The sequence below is a fragment of the Chiroxiphia lanceolata genome, chromosome 13 (genome assembly GCF_009829145.1).
Source record: "Chiroxiphia lanceolata isolate bChiLan1 chromosome 13, bChiLan1.pri, whole genome shotgun sequence".
NCBI lineage: Eukaryota > Metazoa > Chordata > Aves > Passeriformes > Pipridae > Chiroxiphia > Chiroxiphia lanceolata.
This window is the reverse complement of record NC_045649.1, coordinates 1109180-1137140: the sequence shown is the minus strand read 5'-3', so window position 1 is coordinate 1137140 and position 27961 is coordinate 1109180. Positions and strand designations below refer to the sequence as shown.

The 27961-nt window shown below is 45.1% G+C and overlaps 1 protein-coding gene across 2 annotated transcripts; it reads left to right on the top strand.

The window, feature by feature from the left end:
- Window positions 1–118: 118 nt before the first annotated feature.
- Window positions 119–27682, top strand: AMFR (autocrine motility factor receptor). Of its 2 annotated transcripts, none has more exons than XM_032701150.1 (14): window positions 119–357; window positions 1780–1872; window positions 3698–3862; window positions 5618–5770; window positions 10076–10116; window positions 11016–11148; window positions 11661–11794; window positions 13464–13574; window positions 16419–16609; window positions 18196–18299; window positions 20233–20367; window positions 21020–21103; window positions 24545–24729; window positions 26165–27682. In XM_032701150.1, the coding sequence occupies exons 1-14, from the start codon at window positions 136–138 to the stop codon at window positions 26304–26306; spliced, it is 1893 nt and encodes a 630-aa protein (XP_032557041.1). In that variant the 5' UTR covers window positions 119–135; the 3' UTR covers window positions 26307–27682. The 2 variants fall into 2 exon arrangements, with proteins under 2 accessions (XP_032557041.1, XP_032557043.1); XM_032701152.1 differs by having other exon boundaries at window positions 121–357; window positions 1780–1824.
- The last annotated feature ends 279 nt before the right edge of the window (window positions 27683–27961 follow it).

Below are 27961 nucleotides of genomic sequence, written 5' to 3'. Positions count from 1 at the left end.
TCTCTTGTCTCCCTTGTGCGGCGGGGGCGGCTCGCCCGGCCCCGGGGAGGGGCGGCGGGGCGGGCGTTGGGCCGCGGGAGCGGGGGGAGCGCGGCGGGCCGGGAGCGGGGCCGGGGCGGCGGCGAGGGCTCCGCGATGCCGCTGCTGTTCCTGGAGCGCTTCCCCTGGCCCAGCCTCCGCACCTACACGGCGCTCAGCGCCCTGGCGCTGCTGGGCGCCGGCCTCAGCGCCTACCGCGCCCTCAGCCAGGCGCCCGCCGGGCCGGCGGCCGCCGAGCCGGCCGAGCCCCCGCGCTGCGCCGGCCCGCGGGCCCTGGACGTCGCCTACTACCTGCTGTCCGACAGCCTCTGCGTCTGGGTGAGCCCGGGGCGGCGGCGGGGCCTCCGCGGCCTGCGGCGGGGCCGGGCCGGGCGCGGGGTCGCAGCGGCCTGTGCCGGCCCCTCCCCGGCGGGCGGGTCGCGGCTGGGCCGGGGTTGTGTGGGAGCTGCTCGGAGAACAAGGGGGGCTCGGCGGGGCCCCCGGGCCGCCCCCCGCCCTGCGGGCCGGGCCGCGGGGCAGCGGCAGAGCCCCGAGCGCTCAGCCCGGCTCTGCGCTCAGCCCGGCTCTGCGCTGCGCCCCGACCGGGGGCTTCGGGCGAAGCTGTTGGGGCGTTCGCGGGGGTCCCGGCGGGGGCTGCGCTTGGGCTTCGCTCTGCCGGGAACCTGAGTAAGGAACCTGAGTAAGCCCAAGCCTTGCCTGCCTTTTGCTTTTGTTGCCTTTTTTTTTTTTTTTTTTTTAAATAACATTTTAAGTCATGTAGGTCAGAGGAAACATTCTCGTTATTTAAGAAAGAAAATAATTCTGTATCTCTTTAAACCCAAACCTGGCAATAGTATATGAATCTTGGCTTACTGATTTGTAGTTGAAATAAGGACTCAACAAGGGGATATCAGAAACCTTGCTGAGCTGTTACTGTTGAACTTTTCCTGTGTCTGTCAGTCAAAGGTGGCAGTAGTTGGACATTTGCTTCACAACACGCTTGCTTGACTGGGGTGCTGATCTTTTAATACAACAAACACATTCATCGTTGTTGAAATCTGGTCTCAGGACCTTAAATTAAGAGTCCCGGAAAAGTTTATTGTATGTCCTATAGAAATGACAGGTTAAGGCTGCTTCCTCATCCCCCTTCTCACCTTTTTAGTGTCCTGCATAGGTCAAAAGTTAATCACAAGTGTCTTTGTCAAATGTGAGAAGCAGTTTTCCCAGGCCCATGTGTCCTGCTCCTTGCTTCTTTGCTTTAAAGCAGTTCCCCAAGGCGGCTTTAAGCAGTGTTGTTACTGAAGGGGTGTGTGCTACTCAGCATGTTTTGAGGCAGCCTCTGAGTCTTGTTACTGTAACAACAGATTCAAAGTGCAGTTTTCTCACCTGCCATATGTGAAACAAAATGAGCATCTTGGTGATCTCTGAGTTTTGTCCCCGTGTTCCTTCATGCTGAAATTTGCTGATCTGTATAAAATAATTTATTGTGACGAGGTGGCTCAGTTTGTTGGCTGTACTGCTGAGTCAAACTCACCCTGTTAGTATTCCTAGATAAAAAATAAGTGAAGTGACTTATCAGTTGCTACATGGATCTTGGAAGAGGCCAAGCTTAAATTTCACCAAAAAAAAAAAAAAAAAAGGCAACTTATACTGTTCTGTGAACAATGGCAGGTTTGTTAGATTTGTTCGTTCCCCTTCTCTCTCTCCCTCCTTCTAAATAGGGCAAAAGTATTAGTCACTGGCTGCTTTATTTCTTTCCAGGTGCTAGTGAACACTGCCTGCTGTTTTCTGATGCTGGTTGCTAAGGTAATCCAGTGTATGGTGTTTGGTCCTCTGCGTGTCAGCGAGAGGCAGGTGAGAGAGCAGCACAGTGTCTTGGATGTTGTACACTAGGAAACTGTGAACCATGACAGCTGGTGTGGTTTTTCTCCATGGAATTGCTGAAAGTGCACAAGAAAAGTGAATTTTAGAACAACATAAAGCTAACCATTTGATTAGCTAGTATATCCACAGCCACAAGCTTCCAGTTTATTTCTAAGGGAGCTTTTCCTGTTGTATTTTATAAACCCGTGGTCAACTTGAACATCCTGTTTTGTTAAGGATCTTTGTCAGATTTCTTACCTCACTTCAGAACACTTGTAACACGTTCTGCTCTGCCCAGGCTGACCTGACAGCATTTCTCCATTGCTTTTTGTAGTTGTCAGCCCTGGCAGTCTGAGTTCCCTCTTCTTTGTGCCTTGACTGCTGGAGAAGTGCTGCCCACCCTCATAGGCTGAGTGGATGGTTTATCAGCCCTCAGATTTGGGAGGGAGTAGGGAGAAAATGGAAAAGTGAAACTTTCCAGAGAAAGGAGGTGAGCAAGGCTGAAAACTGAGGCTGTTTAGTCCTACTCTTGGGCTAAGTGAGAATATTTTTAAAAATTCAGCAAGGGACCCCTGAAAGCCCAGGGCTTTTAAAGACAGGATCCTGCAGAAGCTAAAAGCAGCAGCAGGAGTTTGAGTAGTATCTGTATATTTTAAAAAAAAAAAAGGGCAAATGCATAAGTTGCTCATGTAAATGCAGCAGCAGTGGTTTGAAGTGTGGTCACATATTAAAAAAAAAAAAAGTCTATAAATGCAGTTCTTTAGGAGGAATCAGGCCATGATGATTTCTGACATGCAGAACTGAGGCACATCAAGCCTCATTAATAACCGTGGATCTCTCAAAGCCTATTGTACTTGTAATTCACACCCCGTAGAGTCTCTGAGTGCTGTGTTAAAGCCAAAGCACTGTCAGACTGCACTGAGTCAGATTTTCTTTCTAGCCCATGTTCACTATAAGGATGTGGAATCCTAACCAGAGATAGTTCCCAGGATGTTCTCTACCCTGCTGAAAACTGGAGTGAAAAGCAGTGGCAGTGTGGATCCATTTGTGTTTGGACAGTGGGAATATGCTTCAGTTCCCATGGAAAGGAAAGAGGGTTATTAATATTGGCGAGCCCAAAACAGCAGCATCACGAAGGAAGTCTGGGCCTGTCAACTAAACTCCTGGTGATTTCATTGTGTTCTTTAACAAAACATTTTGTTTCATAAATTTTTTTAATCCCTACCAAGCTGACTTGCTGTCTGCTGCTTGAGAGCATCATATTGTTCCTTTCTTGCTGCGTATGTGTGGGAGGAAGTTCTTTTCCATTGCTCATGCATCTCATTCTCCACTGTGGGCATTGGGATTTTTAAGGACAGGCTTTGTCATCTTTTCTTGATCACCTCTATTTTTTGGCAGGTTTTTGGGAGCAAGGTGCTAGGTGGTTTGGGCATCTTGAATAACTAACTGTGGCACTTGTAGCAAAGAGGACTTTGTGCTTGCAGCTTGGGTGTGGAGAGTCAAACTGAGATCAGACTGGGTTTGTGCTGAGCACTGTTTTAGAAGGATGGCAGGAAGCTGAGTTGTGTGCTGTGTAGGACAGTTATGGTGCTGTGGTACAAAAGACTATCCAAATACTAAGGACTGCCAATATTTTTAGTATTTTTTTAATTCAGTAAAGGTAACAAATACTATTCAAAATGTGTGTGCTAATGTATTGTTGCCATTTCTACTTTCATCTTTTTTTTCCTTTCCCTTTCTCTTTTCCCCTCCTTCTTCCCATTGTGTGTGGATTGTCAGTGCTTTCACTACAGTAACCAAGTGTATTCCATTACAGCACCTCAAGGATAAATTCTGGAATTTCATTTTCTACAAGTTCATCTTCATTTTTGGTGTGCTCAATGTTCAGACAGTGGAAGAAGTGGTGATGTGGTGCCTCTGGTTCTCTGGACTTGTGTTTCTCCATCTGATGGTTCAGCTCTGCAAGGATCGCTTTGAATACGTGAGTTTTGATCTTTTGGGACGTGCAAATTCTGTTTCTGGTTCAGGCACTGGCTCATGATGGGTTACAAACAGATCATTTAGAGCTTTTCCCCACCCTGTGGCACTGAGCACGTGCACCTCCCAGTAACTTCAAATACTTGCTTTCAAGTGCAGTGTCAATCTTACTCCTTCAGTTTTCCCAGGAGACAAATGGAGCTGAAGACACTTATTTTCTTTGATAAATTGCTCCTTATATGTGCCCTGTAATTACAATTACATAACTGCATGAGGTGTCTTTATAGCTCTCCTTAGTGAAGACATCTTGACAAGAGAACATCCCTTAGATCAGTGCCCTTCAGGATTGGTCTAAGGACCCTGTTTTGGGAGATTCTGTGCTCAGGTTTCACACTCAGACCAACTGAATTTTGACTGCTGGTGTCTTTACAATATACAGTGCAACTTTCTCCTTAAGCTACCTTCCACTTTCTGTTAATAACACCAAGAATAAATTGAGTAGAGATGCAGAAATTGAAGGCTAGGCAAGGAAAAAGGAACTGAAATTTGAGCAGTAAATCTTGGCCTTTAAGCATCTATAATGAGCATGCATTTTCCTGGGCTCCTCTCTCCTGGAATAGAAGTTCAACCTAAATTGAATCTGTGAGGTTTTTTGTTAGCTCTGTGCTTTGCAGGTTTTTTTAAATTAATGTCCAACAAGGCCTGTCAATTTATAGGTAGCTAAGCACTAAACTTGCAGCTAGATTGGCTGGGGTTACAAAAATTGAGATAACAGTGAACAAGGCAGTCATCTGGTATTTTTAGTGTTGTTCAGAAAGCTGTGAAAGAATAAAGGTCACGTGAGAAGAAATCCTTATTATATTCCTTTTGCATTCAAAGCACGTCTCTTAATTTTTTGCTTGAACAAATGATACTTGTGTGATCTGCCTTGCAAAGGCAGGGGCATGTGGAGCTGAACCAGATAAAAAATAAGAAAGAACCCATTTAAAACCAAAACATGGGAGTCAACTCCGTAAGTCAGACCAGGGTGAAGCTTTGGACAACTGCTTCCTTCCTTGTCCTGTTCTGCCCTGAAAGTCAGGGATGGACCAGCTAAAGACTTTGCCCCTTGGGTCACCTTTGATTTAGACAGCCCAGGTGTAGCCTACTGTTAGGGTAGCTTAGAGGTTTAATGTGCTTTGCATGCTATTGAATGAAACAACTTTTTTTCATTAGAGTCTACCCAGCAGTCTCTAGCTGCAATTTAAATTTTTTGGGGGGAGATGTCCCTTTCTTCCAGGGGAGAATGACATTGGAAGAATTAGGGGCTGGAAGACCAAGCTGGGCAAATTCAGATCAGCTGTTAGGTGAAAAACTGGGAGAACATTGCTCAAAGACTATATATTAAGTTAGGTGTCTTTCTAAAAATGCATGCTCATGCTAAGCAGATGCTGTGGATTTGATGCAGAAACTACTGTGTCTGTGGTTTTCTTGCACAGGTGATTCAAATAATCATAACTGTAAATAAAAAAGTTTTAAATGATTGTTAAAAATTCTGATGAATGTAAATGACAGATGAATGAGTCTTTGGGTTGGTGTGTGGGTTTAGCTTTATTCTGCATCATTTATTACTAAATTGCACGGCTGAGGTTGTGAAATCGGTTTTATTCTAGAAAGCAAAATATTTTCCTGAATGAGGACTTGTTTGGTGAGGTGACTGCAGAAGGCAGGGTGAAAGAAGTACTCCTTTAAACCTGTCATGTATTTATTTGTTTTGCAGCTTTCCTTTTCTCCTACCACACCCATGAGCAGCCACATCAGAGTGCTGGCCCTGCTCATAGCCATGCTCCTGTCCTGCTGTGGATTAGCAGTTGTCTGTGGAGTTGTTGGCTACACCCATGGCATGCACACGTTGGCTTTCATGGCAGCAGAGGTGAGACTTCCTGCATGCATGTTGTGGTTTCTGCTTTGCCTTTCATCCCTCACTCAGGGGTGTCCTGGGACACAGTGGATTTCCTTTTAGTTCCCGTAAGGAAGAAGCTTTGAAGACACAAACAAGCCCTCTCCTGTTTTACAGCAGTTGCCAGATCGGTGTATTTTCTCTCTTTAGCTTTTAAGCCTGAAAAAATCTTTGTCTGAAAAAGAGAATGAGAGGATAAACCTGTAAGATGATGCTGAAATCAAATGACAGCTTATGAAAAAATAATGGTTGTGCTTCATGAGCATTGCAAGAACGGTTCGTTGAAATAGCAGCAGAGAGAGGGTGTATGAAAGTGTAGTGTGCACTTCAGCCTCCTTCTTTGAGGCTGTATTTTCTATTTCATTTCTCCCCAAAAGGAATGAGAATCTTTAAGGCACACTCGTGGGATTTGCCTCTGTTTGTGTAACGGGTTGTGTCTCAGCTGAGATGAACAAGCATGTTTGAGCACTCCTGACCTTTGCACTGTGGTGTAAACATCAATATGTTTGTGGATTGAACACTAGTATGTTTTTGATGTTGTGGTGGGTTGTTGCACCCTGCCTGAGGAAGTGATAATCTTAAACAAAGGAGATGAATCCAGTATAATTGCAGGTATGTTGTGTTAGCACATCCTTAGTTCAGATAACAAGTAGAATGTAGGATTTATTTTTCTCCTCCTATTTCGAATTCATACTTGGAGTTAGGGAGGAGGAAAGGAAACAGTTTGCTGACAGTAGGAGAATATGATGCTGATCACAGCACAGTTCAGTTATTTAATATATCACTTTATTTTTCCCTAAATATGAGAATGTGCAAGACCAGATTTGTAACTACACAGTGGAAGGGTGTTGAAGATTTGCCAGTGACTGTCATAGGTGGGGTCTCGTTGGTGTCGTGTCTCTTATCTGGGCTTGGCAGAAGGGTGTATCAGCACGGGGCAGGTTTATCAGGGAGTGTTCTGGTGCCTGAGTGTTGCCTCCTTAGTGCTGCACCATGTGCTGGTGAAGTGTTTTGGGGAGCAGGATGGGGCCCAGCTGTTCATGTCAGTGGGAGCTGTTCTGTGTGCTGGCAAATGAAGGAGTGGCTCAGGCAGTGTCAGTGCAGGGTCCCCAGGCAGGCCATGAATCCCTGCAGCCTGCTGTGCTGCTGGTGGGCAGTGAGGAACTTTGGGGGAGATGTGGAGGAACGGCCTCCTAGCCCTGCTTGCAACCACTGGTGTTTGAGCACGTTCCTGAGCTGAGAGCTGCACAAGCCCATTGAGTTTGGTAGTCCCAGACATACTCTGAAAAGTTGTCTGATTGTTTTTTGAACTCATTTATCCTCACCCTTTGTAATATCCAAAGGCAACAAATTCCACATTTACTTGGCTTTGTGTACACGAAAGAGCTCTTTCAGTTCTGAATCTCTTGTCTGATAATCACAGAATGGTTTGGGTTGGAAGGGACCTTCAAGATCATCTCCTTCCAAGCCTCTTGCCATGGGCAGGGAATAATGTCCCCTAGCTATCATCTAATATGTCTATGGTGAAAATCTGCAAAGAATTACTCTTCTTAATATTATTTATGATATTATCATTCTTTCTCCTGTTCCCCTCCTAACTTTCTAAGCAAAAGAATTCTAGTCTGTTTAATCTTTCCTCATAAGAAATTGTCTAATATCTTGCTCCTTTTTGAATGTTTTAAATATTCCCAATATGGATTCGGTGACCACGAGTAGTTTCCTTGATTTTAATACCCAGCACTCATGTGAGTGGAATAAAACATTTTAGGTTTCTTTCTGTACAGGTACTGGCAGTGGCACTCATGGCAGCCCTCAAGCTCTCAGCAAAAAGCATTAAATCTTGCACACTGAAATGTTTTCCTGATGGTGGTTTGTGTGATGCTGCTCGAGAGGGACCCTGCCAAGTGTATTCCATTAGTGTGAATGAATTACATTGTTACATTAAGCTATTAATCTCTTTTCTGATTCTGCAAACATCAATTTAGCTTTTTGCCTTAGGGTTTTCAATAAAGCAATATAGATGTTTTTTCTTGTGTTTTAGTTAGACTTCTCCTTGTTCTCTGTTGTTTGTCAGCATTTTCTTTACTGCAAAGGGTGGATGTGGAATGTGCAGAGGCCCAGAGAAAGTTGAATAAGGACTGTCTGTATTTTTGAGTAAACAGTATTAGATATTTTGATATACAGTATTAGAGAATTATAGTATAGCAAGCAATGTCCAGTCAGTCTATCTTTGCACCTTATTTATTGTAAGAAAGAATTACTCCATTCCTATAGCAGCCATCCTCTGCTCCTGTTTGAGACATCTCAGTTAAGGCTGTGTAATGACAGTGATATTCAAGTCTTAGAGGGTTGTACCTTATGGATAATAGTGTATTTTCCTGTATAGCTTCTCCCTCCACATCCATTCTCGTTGGGTTTGAGTGCCTTGCAGCCTCTTGTGCATGATTAACATCTGCCAGTGTTGTGCAGTCCCTGGGAGATGAGCTGTTTGTTTTGGGCAGAGCAGGAGCCCCTGAGGTGTTGGAGCTGAAAATGGCCTGCTATACACTTAGAACCTCAGATCACAGAGCTGTGTAACTTGTGATGCAGTGTTGTACTTTCTGCAAAGCCCTGCTCGTGCTGGAATGCTGGAATGCATTTCTGGAAACAGCAGAGGAACTGGAGGCCCAAATCTGCCATGGCTTGTCCTTCCAATTCTGAGGCTCCTGCTGCCTCAGCACTGACCACTACCAGTCATGTCTTGGCAACAGTAGCATCTTAAAAATTACCAAGATAGACCCTTCAGATTTCTACCTGACAGATGTCTTCCTTATCAGAGACTTCATGCCACATGTGCTGGTTTTGACCCAAATTTGTGCTCAATGGCATATCCATCCAGCAGCTCAGGTAATCCTTGTGTTTCACCACTTACATGGTTGGGATTGGGACGTATTTACCTTTCCTCTGTGGTCTGCCCAAAGTTTCTCTGTAGTCACAGAACATTGTGTCAACTCCACATTGTCTCTTCCTGGTCCCCTTGTGCAGGATAACAGGAGACAGAAGAGGGTCTTGTAACCTGCCTTGCAGGAGCAGCTGGTGTGCTAATTTAACTTGGTTGGGAAAGGTGCTTGTGATGAGAACAGCACACTGTGCTAGGAGATTTGCAGTTACCTTCTTGACATTTTTCGTGGTGTTTGAATGATGTGTTTATCTTTCATTTCACTGAAAGGTTGCACTGGTGTTTACGTAGTCACAGGAACATTTATTTTAAAGCCATCCAGTAAGCAGCTGGCAGACATGTTGGGTTTTACAAAGGGTTAAATATGCATAGAAGGATTTAAAGAATGCTTTCTACAAATGGAAAAAATTATTCAAACCAACTGGTTTATTGCTCTGTTGGGAAGTTAGTGGTTTTGATGGTTCTTCTGTACTGTTTGTAGTACTTATGCTGAAGGCATGCCATCAGACCAATTCTACAGAAGTGGTTTCAGTAGCTCATTGTAAATCCCCTGCATCTCAGTGCCAGTTGGGCCCTGCAAACTACAAGGTGGTGTGGGCAGTCTCTGAGAGGGGGTTTGTCTTGTCCCATTTTTTTCCACTGAGGAGAGAATGAAGGGACAGAGCACTGTGGGCTTGATGGGTTAGAGACTGGTGATGGGGCCATGTTTCTTAGATGGTAAGAGCCCAGGGAAAAGTGGTTAGGTATTCTGGAAACAGTTGTTTCTGGTGACTTGTCTTTATACTTCTGATCTTACACTTTCTGATATATTCAGGTTTTTTTCTCTGTACTTAGCCTAGAGAGGTAAGTATGATTAAAGAGCAAAGTTACTTTAGCAGCGTTTACATCTCAGCAAAGGGGGGGAAAATTATTTGAAAGTTCTTCCATGGTCTTCCTCAAATTCCTGGTACTACTCAATTTTGGATTTTTTTTCTTTAGAAATGGGATGAGTAGAGGTAGTTGGTGGGATTGTGGTCTCAACACTTCCTGCATGATAATAATTGGAAAAGGAAGATTGTCCTGTGTAGTGGGGGAAAAGAGACCCTTAACAACAGTAACACTAGTGGCTGCTCTAATAGCATTGTGTGTTTGGGAACAATTTCTTCCATATTTATTTATAAGCTTTGTGTTTGTCACAGGCATATTGTGCACACACTCATCTGTAATGCCCATTAGTTCACAGAGCTTGTTAAGCTGCAATAAATGCATTTTATGTTTTAGCCCTCGAGCTCCTGCATCTGAACCACTGTCCCTGCCAGAATATTGTTAACATGTGTGGTTCTTTTCTTCCCATTTTGCAGTCTCTGCTTGTGACAGTCAGAACTGCCCATGTGATTTTACGGTGAGTAGCTCATGTTTTACAGGCTGGCTGTGTGTGGCTTGTTGGGGTAAGAGGTGTATGTAATGACCCTGCTGAATTGCAAACGTGTGTTTGGAGACTGAGAGCAGCCCTGGGAAGAAAGGCTTGAGGGTGTTGGTGGATGAGAAGCTTGATGTGACCCAATCATGTGTGTTTGCAGCCCAGAAGGCTCAGTGGTGTCCTGGGGTGGGTCCCCAGCTGTGTGGGCAGCAGGGCAAGGGAAGGGATTCTGCTCCTCTCTGGTGAGACCCAACCTGCAGTGCTGCCTCCAGCTCTGGGGTCCCCAGCACGAGAGGGTCCCCAACATGAGCGAGTCCAGAGGAGGCCATAAAGATTCTCAGAGGGCTGGAGCACCTCTGCCATGGAGACAGGCTGAGAGAGCTGGGGTTGTTCAACCTGGAGAAGAGAAGGCTCTGGGGAGACTTTAGAACCCCTTCCAGTGCCTAAAGAGGCTCCAAGAGAGCTGGAGAGGGACTTTGGATGAGGTCATGGAATGATAGGGCAGGGGGAATGGCTTCAAGCTGACTGAGAGCAGGGTTAGATTAGAGATTAGGAAAAAATTCTTCCCAGTGAGTTTGGTGAGTCACTGGCACAGGTTGCCCAGAGAAGCTGTGACTGTCCCATCCCTGGAGGTGCTGAAGTCCAGGCTAGCTGGGGCTTTGAGCAGCCTGGTCTAGTGGAAGGTGTCCCTACCTGTGGCAGGGGATTTGGAACAAGATGAGTTTCAAGATCCCTTCCAACCCAAATCATTGTGGGATTCTATGAGATGGACAAAGAATTTGTATCCAGCTCTTGTTTGAAAAATGGGTAAAAGAGTTTAAATTATAGAGATGCTATTGACCAGAAGAGATAGAGTAATGTTGGTTTCCGCACTCTTGCAGATATGTGGTTCATCTCTGGGATCTCAACCATGAAGGAACATGGGAGGGCAAAGGCACTTATGTCTACTACACAGATTTTGTCATGGAGCTAACCTTGCTTTCCCTGGACTTGATGCATCATATTCATATGCTGGTATGAAATACTTAAAATAAAAGATATTGGATATACTTATTTTACTTATTTTTTTGCTTATCTTATTTTAGAAACCAGATATTACAGAAAAGTTACTTAAATAGAAATGAAAATATAGTGGGGGGGATTCTGGCATTCTTTCCTCCTGTGTAATTGGAGTCATCACAAATAACTTTGTTATGGAGTATTAACTACTGTGTAATTATCTGTTTAATTAGATTTTTTTATTGAGTAATATCAGACCAAATTATTTTCATTGGCAGCAGGGGATGCTAAGCTGGACAGGACTGAATACAGTTTATCCTCATTAGAAATGCTGTGCTGCCAAAGTTGTGTCTGAAGAGGTGATGAGCAGCAATACCTGTGAACATGTGGGTTAGTCCAAATGGAGTCAAATGGAGACGAATCCTTCAGTGCTGGTTTCTCCATTTCTTTTTCTCTCTAAGACCTGATGCAGCTCGTTGCTTCCCCTGGTGTTTGTTTCTCAGCACTGCTCTGTTTTTTCCCCCAAGCTCTTTGGCAATATCTGGCTGTCCATGGCCAGCCTGGTGATCTTCATGCAGCTGCGTTACCTGTTCCACGAGGTGCAGCGAAGGATCCGGCGGCACAAGAATTACCTGCGTGTGGTTGGGAACATGGAAGCCAGGTGAGCCTCTGACTGAAGTCCTGATGCAGATGTAGGAGAGAGGATCCTGACAAAGAAGTTGGGATTCTTTTACTTTCCTTTGCTACATGATGGTGTGGTGTAAGCTGGAGAGGTGCAGTCTTGCAAACCCGACTCTCGAGTCTTTACATTTAGAATGTGTTTTTACCCATTTTATTTGTTACAGGGGACACTCTTTCTGGTTTTAGCAGATACATAGGATTGACTTTTATAATGGCAGTATTACTGTAATATGTTAACTGGCAACAAGGGAACTCCCTTGTCCAGTATTTGTTCTCCTGTATTCCCTTGTATACAACCCTGGTGGGGCGACAGAAGCTCTGCAGAGCTCTGCCTGTTTCAGGTGTCAAATCTTGGCTTTCTTTGGCTGTGCTAGAAATAAATGCTCTTGATTTCATTAGGCCATACCATTCAGTTACTGCCTGAAATAAAATAAAAATAAAAACGTTAATTAAAACTTGCCTAGCTTTACCCATGTATTTATTAAACCTGAAGCCAACTCTAAACAGACTCTGTACCTGTAGTGGAGCTGAGAGCACCTTGGCATTACTTTAGTCCCTCCCCTGTAGTGAGGCAATATGGAGAAATTGGGAGGCCTGCTAAAACCTAGTTATAGTGCCAGATGCTACTGCATCTCTGATCCAGTGTTTTCATAATTTGGCTATGCCCTTAAAAATTTTAAGAGCAACAGGGAGTTTTAGTCTTTCTGTACATCACTGTATTGTTTTTATTTTGGACCTCCGTGGCTTTGATTAACTCTGATGCCTGCTGCTTTAGTCCAGATGGAGAAGGCTGGCTTGTCTAGAAATTCCTGCAGTTTTCTTTGTGAGTAGTCATTTAATGGCTGTGATATCAGGTTAAGAGCTGCATAATAAAGCTCATCCACAATGCATTGTCTCTTTTCAGCAAGATGCAGCCACTAAACTCCTTTGAGCTGCTCACAAAGCTGTTTAAGTTGCATGTGTCCCAGACTTCTTGTCTGAGCGACTTGATGTGTTTTGGTCATTCTGATTGTGCTGGAAGAACCACATTCCACCTTCCTTCTGAAGCTGCCAATGGCAGTGAGCTCCCTGCCTTTGTGTGGTTGTTCATTGGGTATATTCCACACCAGCAGTATATGAAATGTTGTTATACCACTGGCTACTGTGTAGTAACTGCTTACGTGGCACTGTGGCTTAAAAGAAAAGGAAAAAAAAATCAAGACAAATGGGGGTGGCAAAATCTGAGGCCAAAGTTAGTCAGACCGTAAATGCTTATGATCCCAAGGAGCCATCTTAATGGGTACAGCTATTAAAACTCATTTAGAAAAATAACATAAGCCAAATCTATACAGATTATAACTTGAGGATCTCAACCTAACGATCATGTAATTATCTCATGGAAGGTACTAAGTCAAAGCTTTTTGCACTTAGGATGTGCAAAAAAATGTGCTTGCAAAAGGCATGGGAGGGATGTGTGTTTGTGTGTGTTCCTTTGCAGTGTGCCCCTGTGTCACCAAAAAACCAGCAAACCTGCTGGCACAGCTCTTCTAAGGAAAAGTTAACACGGAGGATAAGGTTTTCTCAGGGCTGGATTGTGGATTCTCCAGAGAGGAGGCCACGCTGAGCTGGTGTAGCCATTGCTTATGTCTCTTCCTCTTTCTTCCATGTAGGTTTGCAGTTGCAACCCCCGAGGAGCTGGCGGTGAACAACGACGACTGTGCCATTTGCTGGGACTCCATGCAGTCCGCACGGAAACTGCCCTGTGGGCACCTCTTCCACAAGTGCGTGTGTGGGGCTGGAGAGGGGCACCGGGCTCGGCAGGGCAGGGATGGATGGGCATGGCTGGAATGTGCAGTGGGATGGCAAGTAATGAACTACCAACAGAGCTGTGGGTGTTTGCTGCCTCGGCCCTCTTGGTCTGCTTCTAATACCAAAACACAAGTGCTGTTCACACCGGTCATTTTTGTGTTGGAGTTGTTTCACCTGCTGCATTTTTTCCACCAAAGCTGAGAGTGTGCCCCGTGTCAGCTAACGGGGAGGTAATGGGGAGTTTCTCAGTGGCAAGTCAGTAGGTTTCTTGTCCATGAGGGTGTGTTGATTTTCAAGTGAAGAAGAAAACTTTGAGTTAAATCCTTAAGTACCTTTCAGATGTCATCTTTAAAGAGAAAGCGGGGAATATTTTTATATAGTGCATCCTTGCACGGTGGTGAGTCCCTGGGGACAGCTGTGGAGGCCAGGTCTGGTTCTGTGGTTTCGTGTGGGGATGAGTCCATCAGGGCTGTAAATGAGGTTAACCAGATCAGCTGAAGTGGTCCCTAAGCACCTGGTAGTTGGAGCTGGGAAGCTCTTGCCCAAAAGGATCTCTCTATGTACTGCTTCTTACACCCATTCAGCAGTGAATAGTAGCAGATGCTTTGGAGACAGTGTGCTGAGCTAAATGTGACTTTTCTTGGATCTTTTGTAGCAGTGCTTACACTTTCATGCTTGTGCTTAAAACTGAAAGGAGCTGCAGGGATTGAATCTGGCGTTTCTGAAGTGCCATGTGATGAACGTGCAGGGTCAGTTAAATTGTCCCTGTGTTGTTACTTTCTGCAAAGAGCTTTTTACTTCTCTGGTAACTATCAAACCAGAGGTTGTAATCTTCATGCTAATTTGTTGTCATTTATGACAAACCTTGCCATAAATATTTATCTGTGTTCCAAGAAGTCTCTAATGAGATAATGTGCTGCCGTAGCAGAAACTCCTCTTCCAATGCTACTGAATCATGTGAATATTTAATCACCTGCTGAGCACTTGAGAAGCCCAGGGTCTTCTCTTCAGAAAATCGTTTTCTCTGTATTTAAAAGGATCCTTTTGTATTTTTTTCTGAAGCAGTTACAGCTCTGAAGCAGTTTTTTCTGAAGCAAGTTACACTCCTTAGTGCTTTTAGGGAGGGAACACATTACAGTGGATGACTTATGCTTGCATATAAAACCAGATGTAACTAATAACCCTATTTACAACCTGAGAGTGGTTTCTCTTCTCATAAAAGCCTGATGGTTTTGCCAACAGGCTGAACATTGTGTCCATTCTGAGTCATGTGGGATTTTTTTTTCATCATTTATTTGGAGTGGAAGAGAAGGTGGCAGGAAAGATTCACATTGCTGTGATAACTCTGTGCCTAAATATAAAAGAAATTTAATGGGAGTAGGTGTCTGAATCTTTCAAGTTCTGTAGAAGCTCTCTCCTTTTTCTTTTAGCAAGCAGTCACTTCCAAAAGAGTTGTTGCTCTGAAAGTTTGCCAGCCTTGACCTGGTGCTGGTTGTCCTGCTGAGGGGCTGTGGGTGACCAAGCCCCTCCTACCTGTGTGGTACAAAATGGGTGTAGCCACAGGTGTTTTTTGGGAAGTGGTGCTGATGGAGGCTGACAGGGCTCGTGTCTGTTCCAGCACCTCGTGGAGCCGTGGAGGAGCAGCAGGAGTGTGGAGGCAGCTCTGTGGTGGCAGCTCCTGTCACTGGGGGTGTTTCCCAGGTGACCTCTGGAGTTTGGCTCCAGCAGAGGGTTGAGCTGGCTGTGGACAGGGTGCTTTTGCTGTGGTAAGGGGGTGATGTGTGACAGCACCACCAGTGCTGTCTGGCTGTGCCGGTGACCAAGGTGGTGACATTGGTAGATTTTTTTCTGCTTTGGTTGTTTCTGGGAAACCCATCCCTGTGTTCCTCTCCATTGCAAAGTGTGCTTGTATCCTTGACTTTGCTATAGTCCTGCAATTAGGACTGTTCCCTTGCTCTGTCAACCCAAATCTGTGATCTGTGCCTTTATTTTGTTTGCAAGCACACAATTTGGGGAATTTGACCTTTTTGTATGTCTTTACCTTTCTAAAGTGATTTAAGAGCTTCTGCTGGAAACCCCCCACCCTGCAAGCACGAAGTATGTGTTATGAGAAGCGTTCAGTGCTGTGAAATTCAGTTCTTCCACACTGAAAATTAAGTTCAACTTGAACAAACACTGCAATTGGGTCATATCAGTCTGAATCAAAAAGTATGCACAGCTTTGAGTGTTTCAGCCTTCATTTCACACACTTCTTACTTTCTTCAGGACAGCAAATGTTCAGAATTAAGTAAGGATTGTAATGGCACAGAATTGTTAGCATTAATAAATCTGTTTAGAGAGTTTCTGGAGTGGTACTGACTTTAGTGGTTTGGGTATTGATATTTTGAAAAGCTGCTTGAAAACATTCAAGGTGCCATTGCCACATCACAGGCAGAACTGCAAAGAAAATGTGTCAGTATATATTACTTATGTGTCCAGTTGGTGTTTATCTTTTTCAATTGGAGATGGTGAGAGAGGAGAAATGCTTTGTTTTCCCTTCCAGGCAAAACTTGCTTGTTCTGAGCTAGAGAGACAACAAACTCGGAGTGTTTTTAAGTTTGTGATAAATCTGCATGCATTTTTAGAAAAAGTGAACACTTGAGTATTTTCAGCTGAAAGAAATAAGAAACCTATGCCAGAGTCATCTGTGGTATCTCTGAGCAGTCCATGTGTTGATGTTGTGTACAGAATATGCTACAGCTGCTTGATGTACCCATGATAGTGCTGTCTTGGAAAAACGCTGCAAGCTCACCGCAATATCCCTGTTTTCCTGTCAGCTCGTGCCTGCGGTCCTGGCTGGAACAAGATACATCTTGCCCCACCTGCAGAATGTCTCTCAATATCACTGACAGCCATCACGTGAGGGAGGAGCACCAAAGGGAAAACCTGGATGAGAACCTGGTGCCCGTGGCAGCAGCAGAAGGCAGACCACGCCTGAACCAGCACAATCACTTCTTCCACTTTGATGGTGAGCTGAGCACGTTTGACATCCTCTGCTCTTCCCCAAATAAACAAAGGGAGCAGCCTTCTGTCGAAGGGAGTTCTCTATGTGCTTCAGTTGAAACTCAAACCATGCTCTGCTTGTGTTTATCCAATGCCTGTGTGTTCCTTACAGCTCTTTTCAAGAGCTCAGATATGTGTCTCTGAGGTTGTCCAGAGCTATGGAGATTCCTTGAAAGATTTAGTACAAGTACTCCCTTTTTCAGGATTTGTTGTGGTTAACATCTTCAATACTGGCATTTATTCATTGTGTGCCATGTTGACAAGCAGAATGGGAAATTCATGGGTCTTTTTTTGTTACCATGTGGTGGTTAATCAGTGACAGCCAAGGAGGGGAAAAAAACCCTTCTAGGGTGCAGTCTAAAAGTTGGTCTTTCCCCTATCCCCTAGCTAGTGTGTGGTTGTCAGAAGTCCATTTGCCACTTGATTAACAAGACACTTGCAGTGCTTGCTTAGGTGCAGAAGCAATTGTGTAACTACAGCAGTTTTACATGTTTGTTTTTTTAGTGGTCTGTTATAAGTACTGACAAAGCAGATGTGATTTCAGACCATGATAAGTTCTGTATATGCAGACAACTTGTTTTGAAAAAGACAATTTACCTTGCTTGCCTTCCAGATGTTTTATAGTTTTGGTATCAGTGTGTGTGTTGCACAGTTTCCCAGGTTTTGATGGCAGTCTCGTTTCTGCCCTCCTGGAGCTCCCATGAGGTAGCTGAGATGCTGCAAACTCACACAGTGACCTGTTCTTAGTCTCTGCTCATTTTGCAGCCTTTGGAGATTGTGGGAGGAGAATAATGTGCAGAGAAGGGTCAGACATTTCTAGGTGCACTGAAACTGGCTGACAGCTTCTGCATGGCTTCCACTTTTTTTGAGGTGCTTTAGGTCTCCAAAGGGCATTTATATTTAGAATAACATTATATTTTTGATGGCTGTCCTCCCCAGTGCTCTCCTGTGGCTTGGAGACCTGCAGAATTACCATGGAGATGGAAGGAGAAGTGGCACAGAGCAAACCCTGTGTTTATTTAATGGCAGTGCAGGAGGAGGAGGGAGCCAGCCATGTGCCCTGCTCTGTTGAGCTGAAACAAACAATTGCAGCAGTCACTTTGTTCAGTTACTCTGTGTCCCTTTGAAGTAATATTTTCTCAGTGATGACCCATTTTGGAACCAGATTCAGATTGTTTAGAAGGTGTCCTGCTTTTAGTAAATTTGCTGGAGTTATTCATGTATTCCAGAACTGAATCTGACTCTGGATTATTTTAATTTTCACTGTAATAGGAACATTAAAAGAAGAAAACAAGGATGTGTTTTCCTGATACTCTTCCAACCCTCAGGTTGTTAAACCACTATGACTGTGTTTCAGGAGAGTACTGGCAGTTCCTGATTTGCTCCAGCCATCTCCCATGTTTGGGAGACCTTTGGGATGGATTGTACTGCAGAACTCCCTGTGTGTCCCTTGTAGAATGTGAAGAGTTACATTAAATACACGTGGAAGTGCTTCACCTGCTGAGAATCTCATGTTCTTTTTTGACTTTCTTGGTGGTTTCTTACCCTCAGGCTCCCGAATTGCCAGCTGGCTGCCCAGTTTTTCCGTAGAAGTGATGCACACCACAAACATCCTTGGAATTGCCCAGGCCAGCAACTCCCAGCTCAATGTTATGGTAAGACTGCTTTAATGGCTTGCACCTCAGCCTTCCTGTTTGTTTGTTTTGGGGAAAGGGTTATGTGGAGATAGAGAACAAAGGGGAAGGAAGTCAAAACAGTGGTTAGACATTACATGAAAGCTGTTTTTCTGAGAGAAGCTTTATTTTAGTGGTTAGGGCTATATTGGGGTTCAGATGTGACAACATAAAAGAACAGGTCTGGAGGTAGGTGAATGAGGGGGAAAAATGACATGTACTTCCTGTGTAGTCAGGCAGACTTTTTTCAGCTTGCTTAGTGCAACTTCTTTAACTCTTTTTCAGTACTTCACTCATAACTTGCAGTGCCAAAAAGTGTGAGTCTGTAACCAGAGAATTTAGCTGTTGGTCATGTAGTAACTGATCCAACTCATTCTATAGCTTGTGATTTTTTTTTCTGATCTTTAATGGCATTAAGCTCCCAGACAGCTGTTTCTCTGAGTGTCTTGTCAGTGTGATGTGGGGCTCTCTAGCACCCTCAGCTCTTGCTGATTCCTGATGATGATAGAAGTGTAGGGCATGAAATCCCAGGTTTGTTAAATTCATCCATAAACACTGATGTGGTACAAAAGGAGAAGGATGTGGCCCCATGAAACACAGTTACTTCATTTCCTTTGAGCAGTTCTGTTTCCTTTGAGTTCTTCAAGCTGTAGCTCTGTGCTATAGCATGTTAATAAATGTTCAGTGGGGTGCCTCATGGAAGTGGTGGAATTTTCTCAATATGAGGTCTCTCCCACAGCCTTCACTACTGTTTAAGCCTCAGCAGGGTAAGGCCATGATTTTTAGGGGGTTTGAGGCAGGGCAGGCAGGGAGCATTAAGGTGTTGACAGATGACTTATTAGTTAAATATGCAGGAACTCTCCATCTGAGGTCAATTTAGTTTTTCTTTTTCTGGACACAGTGACACAAATGGACTTTTGTTAAGGATGAGTAATGATTTCTTGGGATTGTGTATTATGAAAAGTACAGTAACAACTTATATTAAAATGACTACTTTAATGGAAAAGCTCAGGTTAGCATTATACATTTTTAATAGAAAATAAGTGAAATTCTCCTTTGTGTTTCTGAACAAAATTCTAGTATTTTGAGGGGAAGGCCAGAGGCTGAAATACTGAATCAGTTGTTTTGGTCATAAGTTAGTAGAGTGTAGAGTTAGGTTTGGAGTAGTTGCTTGTGTTGGAACTCACTGTCAGCTCATGCATGATTTTTGCTTTGCTCTCAAAACTCCTTCCACCCTTCTTTTCTTATTTTTCTCATTTCCCCCTGTCTCCCCTGACTTTGTGCATTAGTGAAAATAGAGATTTTGATATTTAACGAAATCTAGCTGTTGGACTCTAAAAGCATATTTTTTGTTTGCCCTCTTACTTTTATCTGTTTAATTTGGATCTTATTTAACTAACTTGAAATTCAGTAATAGCAGTTTCCTGACAACTTGGTTTAATTTACTAGAGCTTTCAGATACTATTAAGTTGGTTTGTAGGCAGCTTAATAGTATCTGTATTAAAACTTATTCCACTTGTCCTTACTAGTACCATTTTGGAACCTGTATGTCATAAAGAAAAAATTCTTCCCAGTGTTGTTTTAACTTTCAGTCACTCGTGAATGTTATACAGATCTTTATTAAAAAGGCTATCATAAAAAAAGGGTTGGGAGACTTTTGAAGCCTTTGTGCATCTACAAACACTGTTCAGGAATGTAAAATTTCAGGGCTGTGTGGTGCCTCCATAGGAGTTGCAGTTTTGCTGTTGATGTCAGTGAAGTCACTGGGTTTGCTTTCTCCTTCCTCTCTGTGGCTGGGTTTGCCTATCATAAGGCACATCTTTGAGATGATAACACTTTTAATCTCTTTCTTTTGACGTATTTATCAGCTTTTATTTACTGTTGATTTTGCCTGTATAAACCTTGCTTTCTGCAGGCCCATCAGATCCAGGAGATGTTCCCTCAGGTTCCTTATCACTTAGTTCTGCAGGACCTGCAGTTAACTCGGTCTGTGGAGATCACCACTGACAACATCCTGGAAGGGCGGATCCAGGTGCCTTTCCCCACACAGGTAACTCTGTGCCCTTAAAATGACTGACTTCCTTACTTACCACAGCACTGAGCCTGTTAATGATGAGTGAGGGGAATGATGTGAGATGAAGCACTGGTGAACCCAGGATTTCTTTTTCCCTTTGTTTAAATCTCTGTAAATGCAGCCATTTACAGAGCCATGTACCAAAAATATATTGAAAACGACCTAGCTAGACTAGAGACAAATATTTGCTCAGTTAAAGCAGCTCTTCCTGGTCTCTCTTGTGCAGAGCCTTTAGAACATTTCCAGTTGATTTCTCTGCTGACAGATAATTGAATTGTACCACTTAGGAAGGTTTTCTGCAAAGAAAGTAGTCGGCAAAATGATGCCTTGTTCTTAATTAGTGCTAGCAGGTTTCAGTAAAGCAGTCTGGGGACAATGTTTCTGTTAATAAGAATATTGAATTCTGGTTCTGGGCACATCAGATAGTACTGTTATCTGGAGTCTGCCTGTGGGGAAGCAGAGAGAATTCTCTTTCAACGCAGAGCATTCTGTTTATTGCTAACTTATCTGTTTCTAAATTGAACATAACGCCTGACGGTGCAGAGGGCAAAGTTTGAATGTGTTCAAAGGACCCAGTTTTGTTTGCCATTTCACACACTGTACTAAAGCCATGATGTTTGCATTTCAGCGTGCAGACAGCATTAGACCTGCATTGAACAACTCTGTGGAGCGGCACAGTACTGATCAGGAGGATGCTGGAACTGTCACACAGGTAATTTGGCATAAAAATGGGCAAAAAGCACAATTAGAAGCTGCATGGACTAGTAGGTGCCTTGGCTCCATCCAAGGTCAGGTTGGTGGCAGCCCTTCCTTGCATTTCACCCCAGGGCAAGTAAGGTTCAGGTTGGGCAAGTAAGCCAGACTGGAGCATGGTGCCCCTGTAAAGCCCCTGTGTGCTTTTCTTTTTCCTCATTGAGGCAAAGTGCTCTCAAGTGCTAGAAGAAGAAGAACAGAAGAAGGTCATGGCTCTGTTCACATCTGTTCAGCTCGTGCCCATCTGTGGAGTACAAAGAGCAGTATGCTTTGCTCTTCCCTTTCCTCTTCCCATTCTGTACATCTCCAGATGTACAGAAATTTCCATTAAAATGAAAAGTATTTCTCCTCTGGGTGTAAGAATTCTTCTGGGTGCTGCTGAGGAAGCTGGAAGGTGCTGCTGCCCTCCTCCTGCTTTGTGCATTTACTGTCACTTAGGCTGCCTTCAGATGAGTGCTCACCCTTGTTACAGAGCTCAGAGTTCTACCAGGGAGTCAGGCTTGCTTGCATCCTTGCTATTGATGCTATTTCTGTTGTGGAGAGGAGACTTAGGAGCCTAGGGGCATCCTTCCTCTAGGGAACTCCTGTCACTTTAGTGTCCCTTTGATTTTGATTTCAATTTGTAACCAAGTACCTGGTGTATCAGAGATGTTCTCTTTCTGCTTACCAGAAGAATCTGTAGCTGTAGTCAGTGAAACACTTGTCTGGGAGGAAAGGGCTGGCAGCAAACAGGATTCTTCAGCAGGGTGCACTGGATTTTAGAGAAGCTTTTTAAAGGCAAGTGGGAAGGGACATAAGCCACTGTCAGCTCCTCTGGGAGAGACTTGAATTTCAAAACTGTGGGTAGGTATGCTTCACCCCTTATGACACAGTCTCCAGGAGAGACCATGGAAACCCCAGTTGCTTTGTGCTGCAGCCTTAGAGTGAGTTTTACAAGCATTCTACCTCTTTCCTTTTTTATTTTTATTTTAAATCAACATCCCCACCGAGAATCTTTGTAGTACAGTGCCAGACCCATTGGAGTTCTGCTTGTTGGAAATAACACTTCTTCAGGCAGCTAAGGTGCTCAAGTGAAAACGCTCTTCTTCATGGGGAGTGTTGGTTTTCCAAGTGTCATATGTCATATTATGACTTATCTCTATCTTAAGACCTTTGAACTTTAGGTAGAATTAATGACTCATATCCCCCCCCCCGCCACATGTAGCTTGTGGTTTTGAGAAATAAGTGCTGATACAATGTAATGGTAATTGAGAGGCATCTCTGAGCACCATCATGGTATAAATCATGTTAGAGGTTTGTGAGATGATGCTCTAAGCACTGACAGCCTCTATCAGTCCTGGCCTGAAATGCTGTGCATGTGCTTCTCTCCAGCTGTGCACTGGAATGCTGATGCTTCCAGCAATGTGCATAATGCTCTGCACCTCCTCTCCACCCCTATCCTGTTTGCCCCCCCTCCCCTCTTTTCTGACTCCACTGTCACTCCCACAAGAACAGATTGTGGAGCAGCTCGAGCTACTTTCTCCAAGCTTCTATTTTGATGTACTAAAATGTATTTAAAGATTATCCTTTGATTTTTTTTTGTGTGTGTGTTTATCTGTTTCTCTGATCCTGGGCAGAGGTGGTTAGGACTGCTCAGACCTGACTAGCAAGGCTGCTGTTACAACCCTGAAACTTGCCTGGTGCAGCTCTTGCCCCCCTCCTTGAGAGTCCAGTTTATTGTCATTGCTTAAGTACTTGGTGACTATTGAGAGAATTTTCCAAGGCATCTCATGGCTTTCATGAAACTTCCTTGTTCTCTTGGAGCCTGGAGGAGGAATGGTTTCTGTAGCATACAGGTTTTGCATCTGTGATCTACTGCGTTACTGAGGCTTGTCATAACCTTTACTGCAATTAGTTGTGATAGTTTAGTCTCTAAAACCTCCTCAGTAACTGTTCTTGTGCTCAGAGAAAAATCTTTGTGAATTTACAAAAACCCCCCATATCTCAGATGAGCCAACTTGCATCTTCTGGGGGAAGAACAACAGATCTTGCCTGAACACTGACCACAATGAGTGGCCTCCTCAGTGCTTCCCCCACTGCTTCCCTGTTCCCTGTCTGCCTGGGTGCTTGTCAGGTTGCTCCATTCCTGTTCCACTGGGTCTGCTGAGGTTGTCTTGGCCCCGAGTACAATCCATGATTCTTCTGTGGGGCTCTCCCTTCATCCTCAGGGATGTGGCAGAGCTTTGGGGCAGTCCACTGGTGCCCCCACGTTATCCCAGCCCGTTAGTGTGTGTGGTACAGGACCCCTTCCCTAAATTCCAGCATGCTGGGGTTTTTGCTGAGAGAGGCTGAGCACATGTCCTTGTTTGAGGCCACAGTGTCCATCCTGCACTGACGTGGGCTCTGCCATTCCTGCTTGGCTCACCAGCCTAATGGGAAGTGACATTTGTCTCGGTGTTTGCTCTGGGAAGGCGTTGCACCGGGGAGATGGTGTTACTGGCCTGTCTCTGGGGCTTTGGAATGACTCAGCTTGTTGTGCACATCAGCTGCCCAGCCCTGTGTGTTGCCGTGGTGGTGCTGCCGTGTCCGGGCTGTCGGGACTCGAGTGGTGTCACGGAACCGCCCGACCAGGCTCCCAGGGCAGCTGTGCCCAAGGCCTGAAACGAGGCGGTGGAGCTGACTGGGCTAACACCTCCCTGCACCATCCCACGTGCTGGAGTAGTCCTCTGGGATACCCGATGATGGCCAAACCCTCCAGCCCTTCGCTGAGGTGACGTGTTTGTTGACGCCGCCACGCTCGGTACCGTGGCATCATTGTGGCAGATCAGTCCTCGTGTTCGTGCTGCCAGCCAGATGTCAGGGGGGAGAGCTGCCACGTGTGGGGCTGCCAGCTCCTCTTATTGGCACGCTGTACTTGGCACAGTTGCCAGCCTTGCTCTGCCAGTCCCAAACATTTGGGTGCTGCAGAACCCAGTGAACCGAAGCCTCATAAATTCCGTTCTTGAGCACAAATCATCTCTGCAAATTCATTTACTATTCTTCCCTTAGTATGTGGATTTCTGCTCTTTCTTTTCTTACTGTTGCATCACTTGTCAAGTCAGCTGCAGAATCTGACTTTCAAATGCTCCATTTTCAGAGAGCATTAATTACGAGTAATTAATGTTTGTCTTTGACATTACTTTCAAACGTGGCATAAAAGATACAGCATTATAGGATACAGGCTCTTTGAACGTGGTTTGAAATAGCTTTGTTCTGTTTTTTGGCTGGGCTTTTCAAAGGAACCCAAGGGAACTGGGTACAGCAGGTGAGAGTCTGGTTTCTTCCAGTGCCTCAGAAAATGACAGTTCTTTGTAGCTCCTTGTTTTGATGCAAAGAAGCCTAAATTTTGCAAAGCCTTAAGCCTTATCTCCTTTTCTCTTAGACCGAGAGAGTGCCACTTGAGCTCAACTCCAGGCTGGAAGAAATGGTGGAATTCAGCGAAATGGAAGCAGAGCCCAGTGAAGCAGAAGACTTTGAGGCCAGGGGAAGTCGCTTTTCAAAGTCAGCTGACGAAAGGCAGCGCATGTTGGTTCAGCGGAAGGAGGACTTGTTGCAACAGGCTCGAAAGTACGTTCCTTCCAAAAACCCCAGCCTGGCCACGCAGTTAAGAGTCCCCCAGGATGGGTTTCAAATGGATGATGACCAGTGAGAGCCTGGGTGGATGCAAAAAGCAGTAAGGGGAATGAATCCATCTCCCGTGGCAGGCTTGGGATGCTGTTTAACACAACTGTTTCTGCTAAACCCAACTCTGAAATAGCATCATGTGTCCCAACATGTACACAAGCTCTTTGAAGTCAGAGGCTGATTTTTCCAGCTTCAATGGACTTTAGTCTGAGCCTGTAATAAGTGAGAATGGGTTACTTGTGCCGAGTCCTCTCCTAATCTTTAGGTTGGCCCTTGGCACAGCTGTCAGCCCTCACTGCCTGTGCTGTTACAGCTGAAATTCCTGTCAGGCCCCACTCTTTCCAAATACAGAGCAGCACAGAGCTGAGAGATGACCCTTGCTAGAGCTCTCCAGAGGAGCTCAGGACCAGCCAGTCAGCACCACTGAAGAGAGAGGGGCCAACCTGAACTGTTTGTTTTAGCCCAACCAGTAATAGGTGTTATAGGTAGAATTCAATTTTTACATGCATCTCAGTCATTTTGGTGAACTTTACTAGCATCCAGTTGCTGATTAAACAGAGAAGGAGAAGCACTTCAGTGATGTAGAAAAAACTTCTTAGTGTTTTTAACAAGTGTTGTCCCTTCCTTTGTACTGCAGGGACACTGCTGAGAGGGTCTACAACAACCCCAGAGTTCTTTGGTGTTGTCAGGGTGCTGCTGCTCTTTTTGTTTTCCACACTGAAATGCCTTATAAGTACTATGGGTGTGACACCTTTTACAAGTCTATTTATAGACTTGCTCCTAGACTTAATTTTTCCTTCATCTTTGCAAAAAAAAAAATGTCTTTTAGGGAGATTGAGTATTTTTGACTTTCCAGTTTACTGGTTTGAAGAGCTGTTGAATTTCAAACTATTGTATTTTGCCACTAAATGTAAAAATTCATTGGGATGTTAACTCTGGCAGCAGCTTCCCTGTCCTCTGGCCTCATCTCACGCTTTGCAGCCCCAGTGCCCCTTCTGCCAGACTTCCTGGCTGTCACCAGGGAGTGCTGTGTTGTGGCAGACACTGCCAGTGGCTCAGGAGTGGAGTAACGGGAGCAGAGGGAGTCAGGAACTCACCTGCAGTCTCAGGGAATTGCTCTGAGTTGAGAGTAGAGCCCTGACCTTTAGAACTGGCTCCTTCCCACGAGCACAAGGATCTTGCACAAAACCCAAGAGCTTCTGTCAGCTCTGCAGAGTCCTTCGTGGGCGATGGGGGCTTTTCCTGGAGTTCATATCTCCCGTGTGCTTTCATTGAGCCATTTTCCTGCTTTCCAGCCCTCCCTGACTCTGTGAGTGTATTTTCCAGAGCCGGAACGAGGTGTGCTCTGCTCACCCATCCTCTCCTTCTCTTTTCTCAGGCGTTACTTAAACAAAACCTCGGAGGAGGAGCTGAGCCCAGAGAAGCCTTGTCCCGAGGGAGCGGCCGACGCGGTGACGCTGCGCCGCAGGACCCTCGCTGCCGCCGCCGAACGGAGGCTCCAGATGCAGCAGAACTCCTAGCGCTGCCCTCCTCCCCCTCCTCGTGAGCAGCCTCCAGTAAATAAATGAAACACGAGAACCCTGCGCTTCCGATACCAGCAGGAAAGCGTCTCTGCAGAGCTCAGCTGGCTGTGCTGCCCAGCGAGCTGGCTGCCTCTCTGCTGTACAAAGCATGTGGTCTAATAATGTTCGGACAGCTGACAAAATTAACCTTTTTTGTAATATTTTCTATGTGACGTTGATTCCCCTCCACAAACGAAAGGCAATTTCTAAACCATGGGCATGATTTCTGCAGCTGGCATGAGCTGTGGGGCTGACTGCACTGCAGAGGCTGGGGGAAGTGTGTTCTGAGTTAGCTGTGGGTGCAGGTCACAGAGCACACGGGCATGTTCTGCTGGAGATCAGGGAGAGTTACTCGGAGGGTGAGGAGGCTTAGAAGCTTGCAGCAATCCTGTGCTAGATAAGCAGGCACCTGCTCCTCAGTCCCCGTTCTTGTCGGCAGCGGAGGTGCCACGTGGGGTGGCTTGAAGGGCTGGGGGAGCGTCGCCGGGAAGTTCTTACACTGGATGAAATTGTGTGGCTACACAACACAGAACCCCCAAATCCATGGATTTGCAGCAAAGCGCCGGCTCACGTCGACTCCAGCATCAAACAGGCAGTTTGCTGCTGCTGGGCTCTTCTGCTCTGGCAGAGGTCTGGCTGTTCATCCCCAGGGCTGCACTTTTCCTTCATGTCCAGAGGCAAGCAAAGGACAGAGGGGGATCGAGTGAAGAGCTCACAGCCCTTGCAGTTCAGTGTTACCACAGGCCAAGGGAGCCGAGGGCAGAACCCGCCCGTCCTGACTCCAGCACAACATGGGTGGGACGGCGTGGAGGTCGCTCCAGTATCTTGCTTTTATTTTGTTTTTAACCCCCACAAGCTCACTGTGAGTTTATTCAGGAAGACTGGAGGAATGGGGACAGCTGGACCTTCGCTGGCTGCACCCAACCTGCTGACCTGGATTTTTCTTAAGAACTTTTGAGATCCCCTTGGCGCCGCCACCGCTCGCTTACATAGTTGAATTTTACATGGCAATGACTTAATTTTTAAACTTCTGAAGAGTGAGTTCTAGTTTCACCGTCCTTTAGAAGGAGCCCAGTATTACCTAGAATTGTTGGTAACTTTTTTTACTGTTGGTTTTTAGGTGAAGGTGAATTTAACGAGAGGAATTGCATCGATGTTTAGGTGAAAATAATTTATTTCAATAAAACTCTTTGGGAAAGCCTTACCTTGCAATGCTATTAGTAAACCTCAAAAAATTTTTTGAGATCTTTGGTTTTGCCTAGAACACAGCTGTTTGTTTTTATTGTTAAAAAAACCAACCAACCAAAAATAAAAACCTTGATCAGTGTTGGAAATTGTTTGGAAATTTCTGTAGTGTGGTTTCTCTGTGTGTTTGGTCTGTAAATGGGGCACCTGCACTTTGGTGCCCTTTGGTTCCCCTTTTCCATCCGAGAGGGAGCACAGCCTCCTAACACTGGGTTTGGGAATATTCTCCCAAGCCTCGGGTTGCAGGGCAGTAATTGCTACTGGAATTTGGCTGTGCTGTGAACATGGAAATGGAAGAGAAACAGTGTCTCAAGGACTGAAAATGGAGAGGGGCTTTGAGCTGTCTGGCAGGGTACAGAGGGGATGAG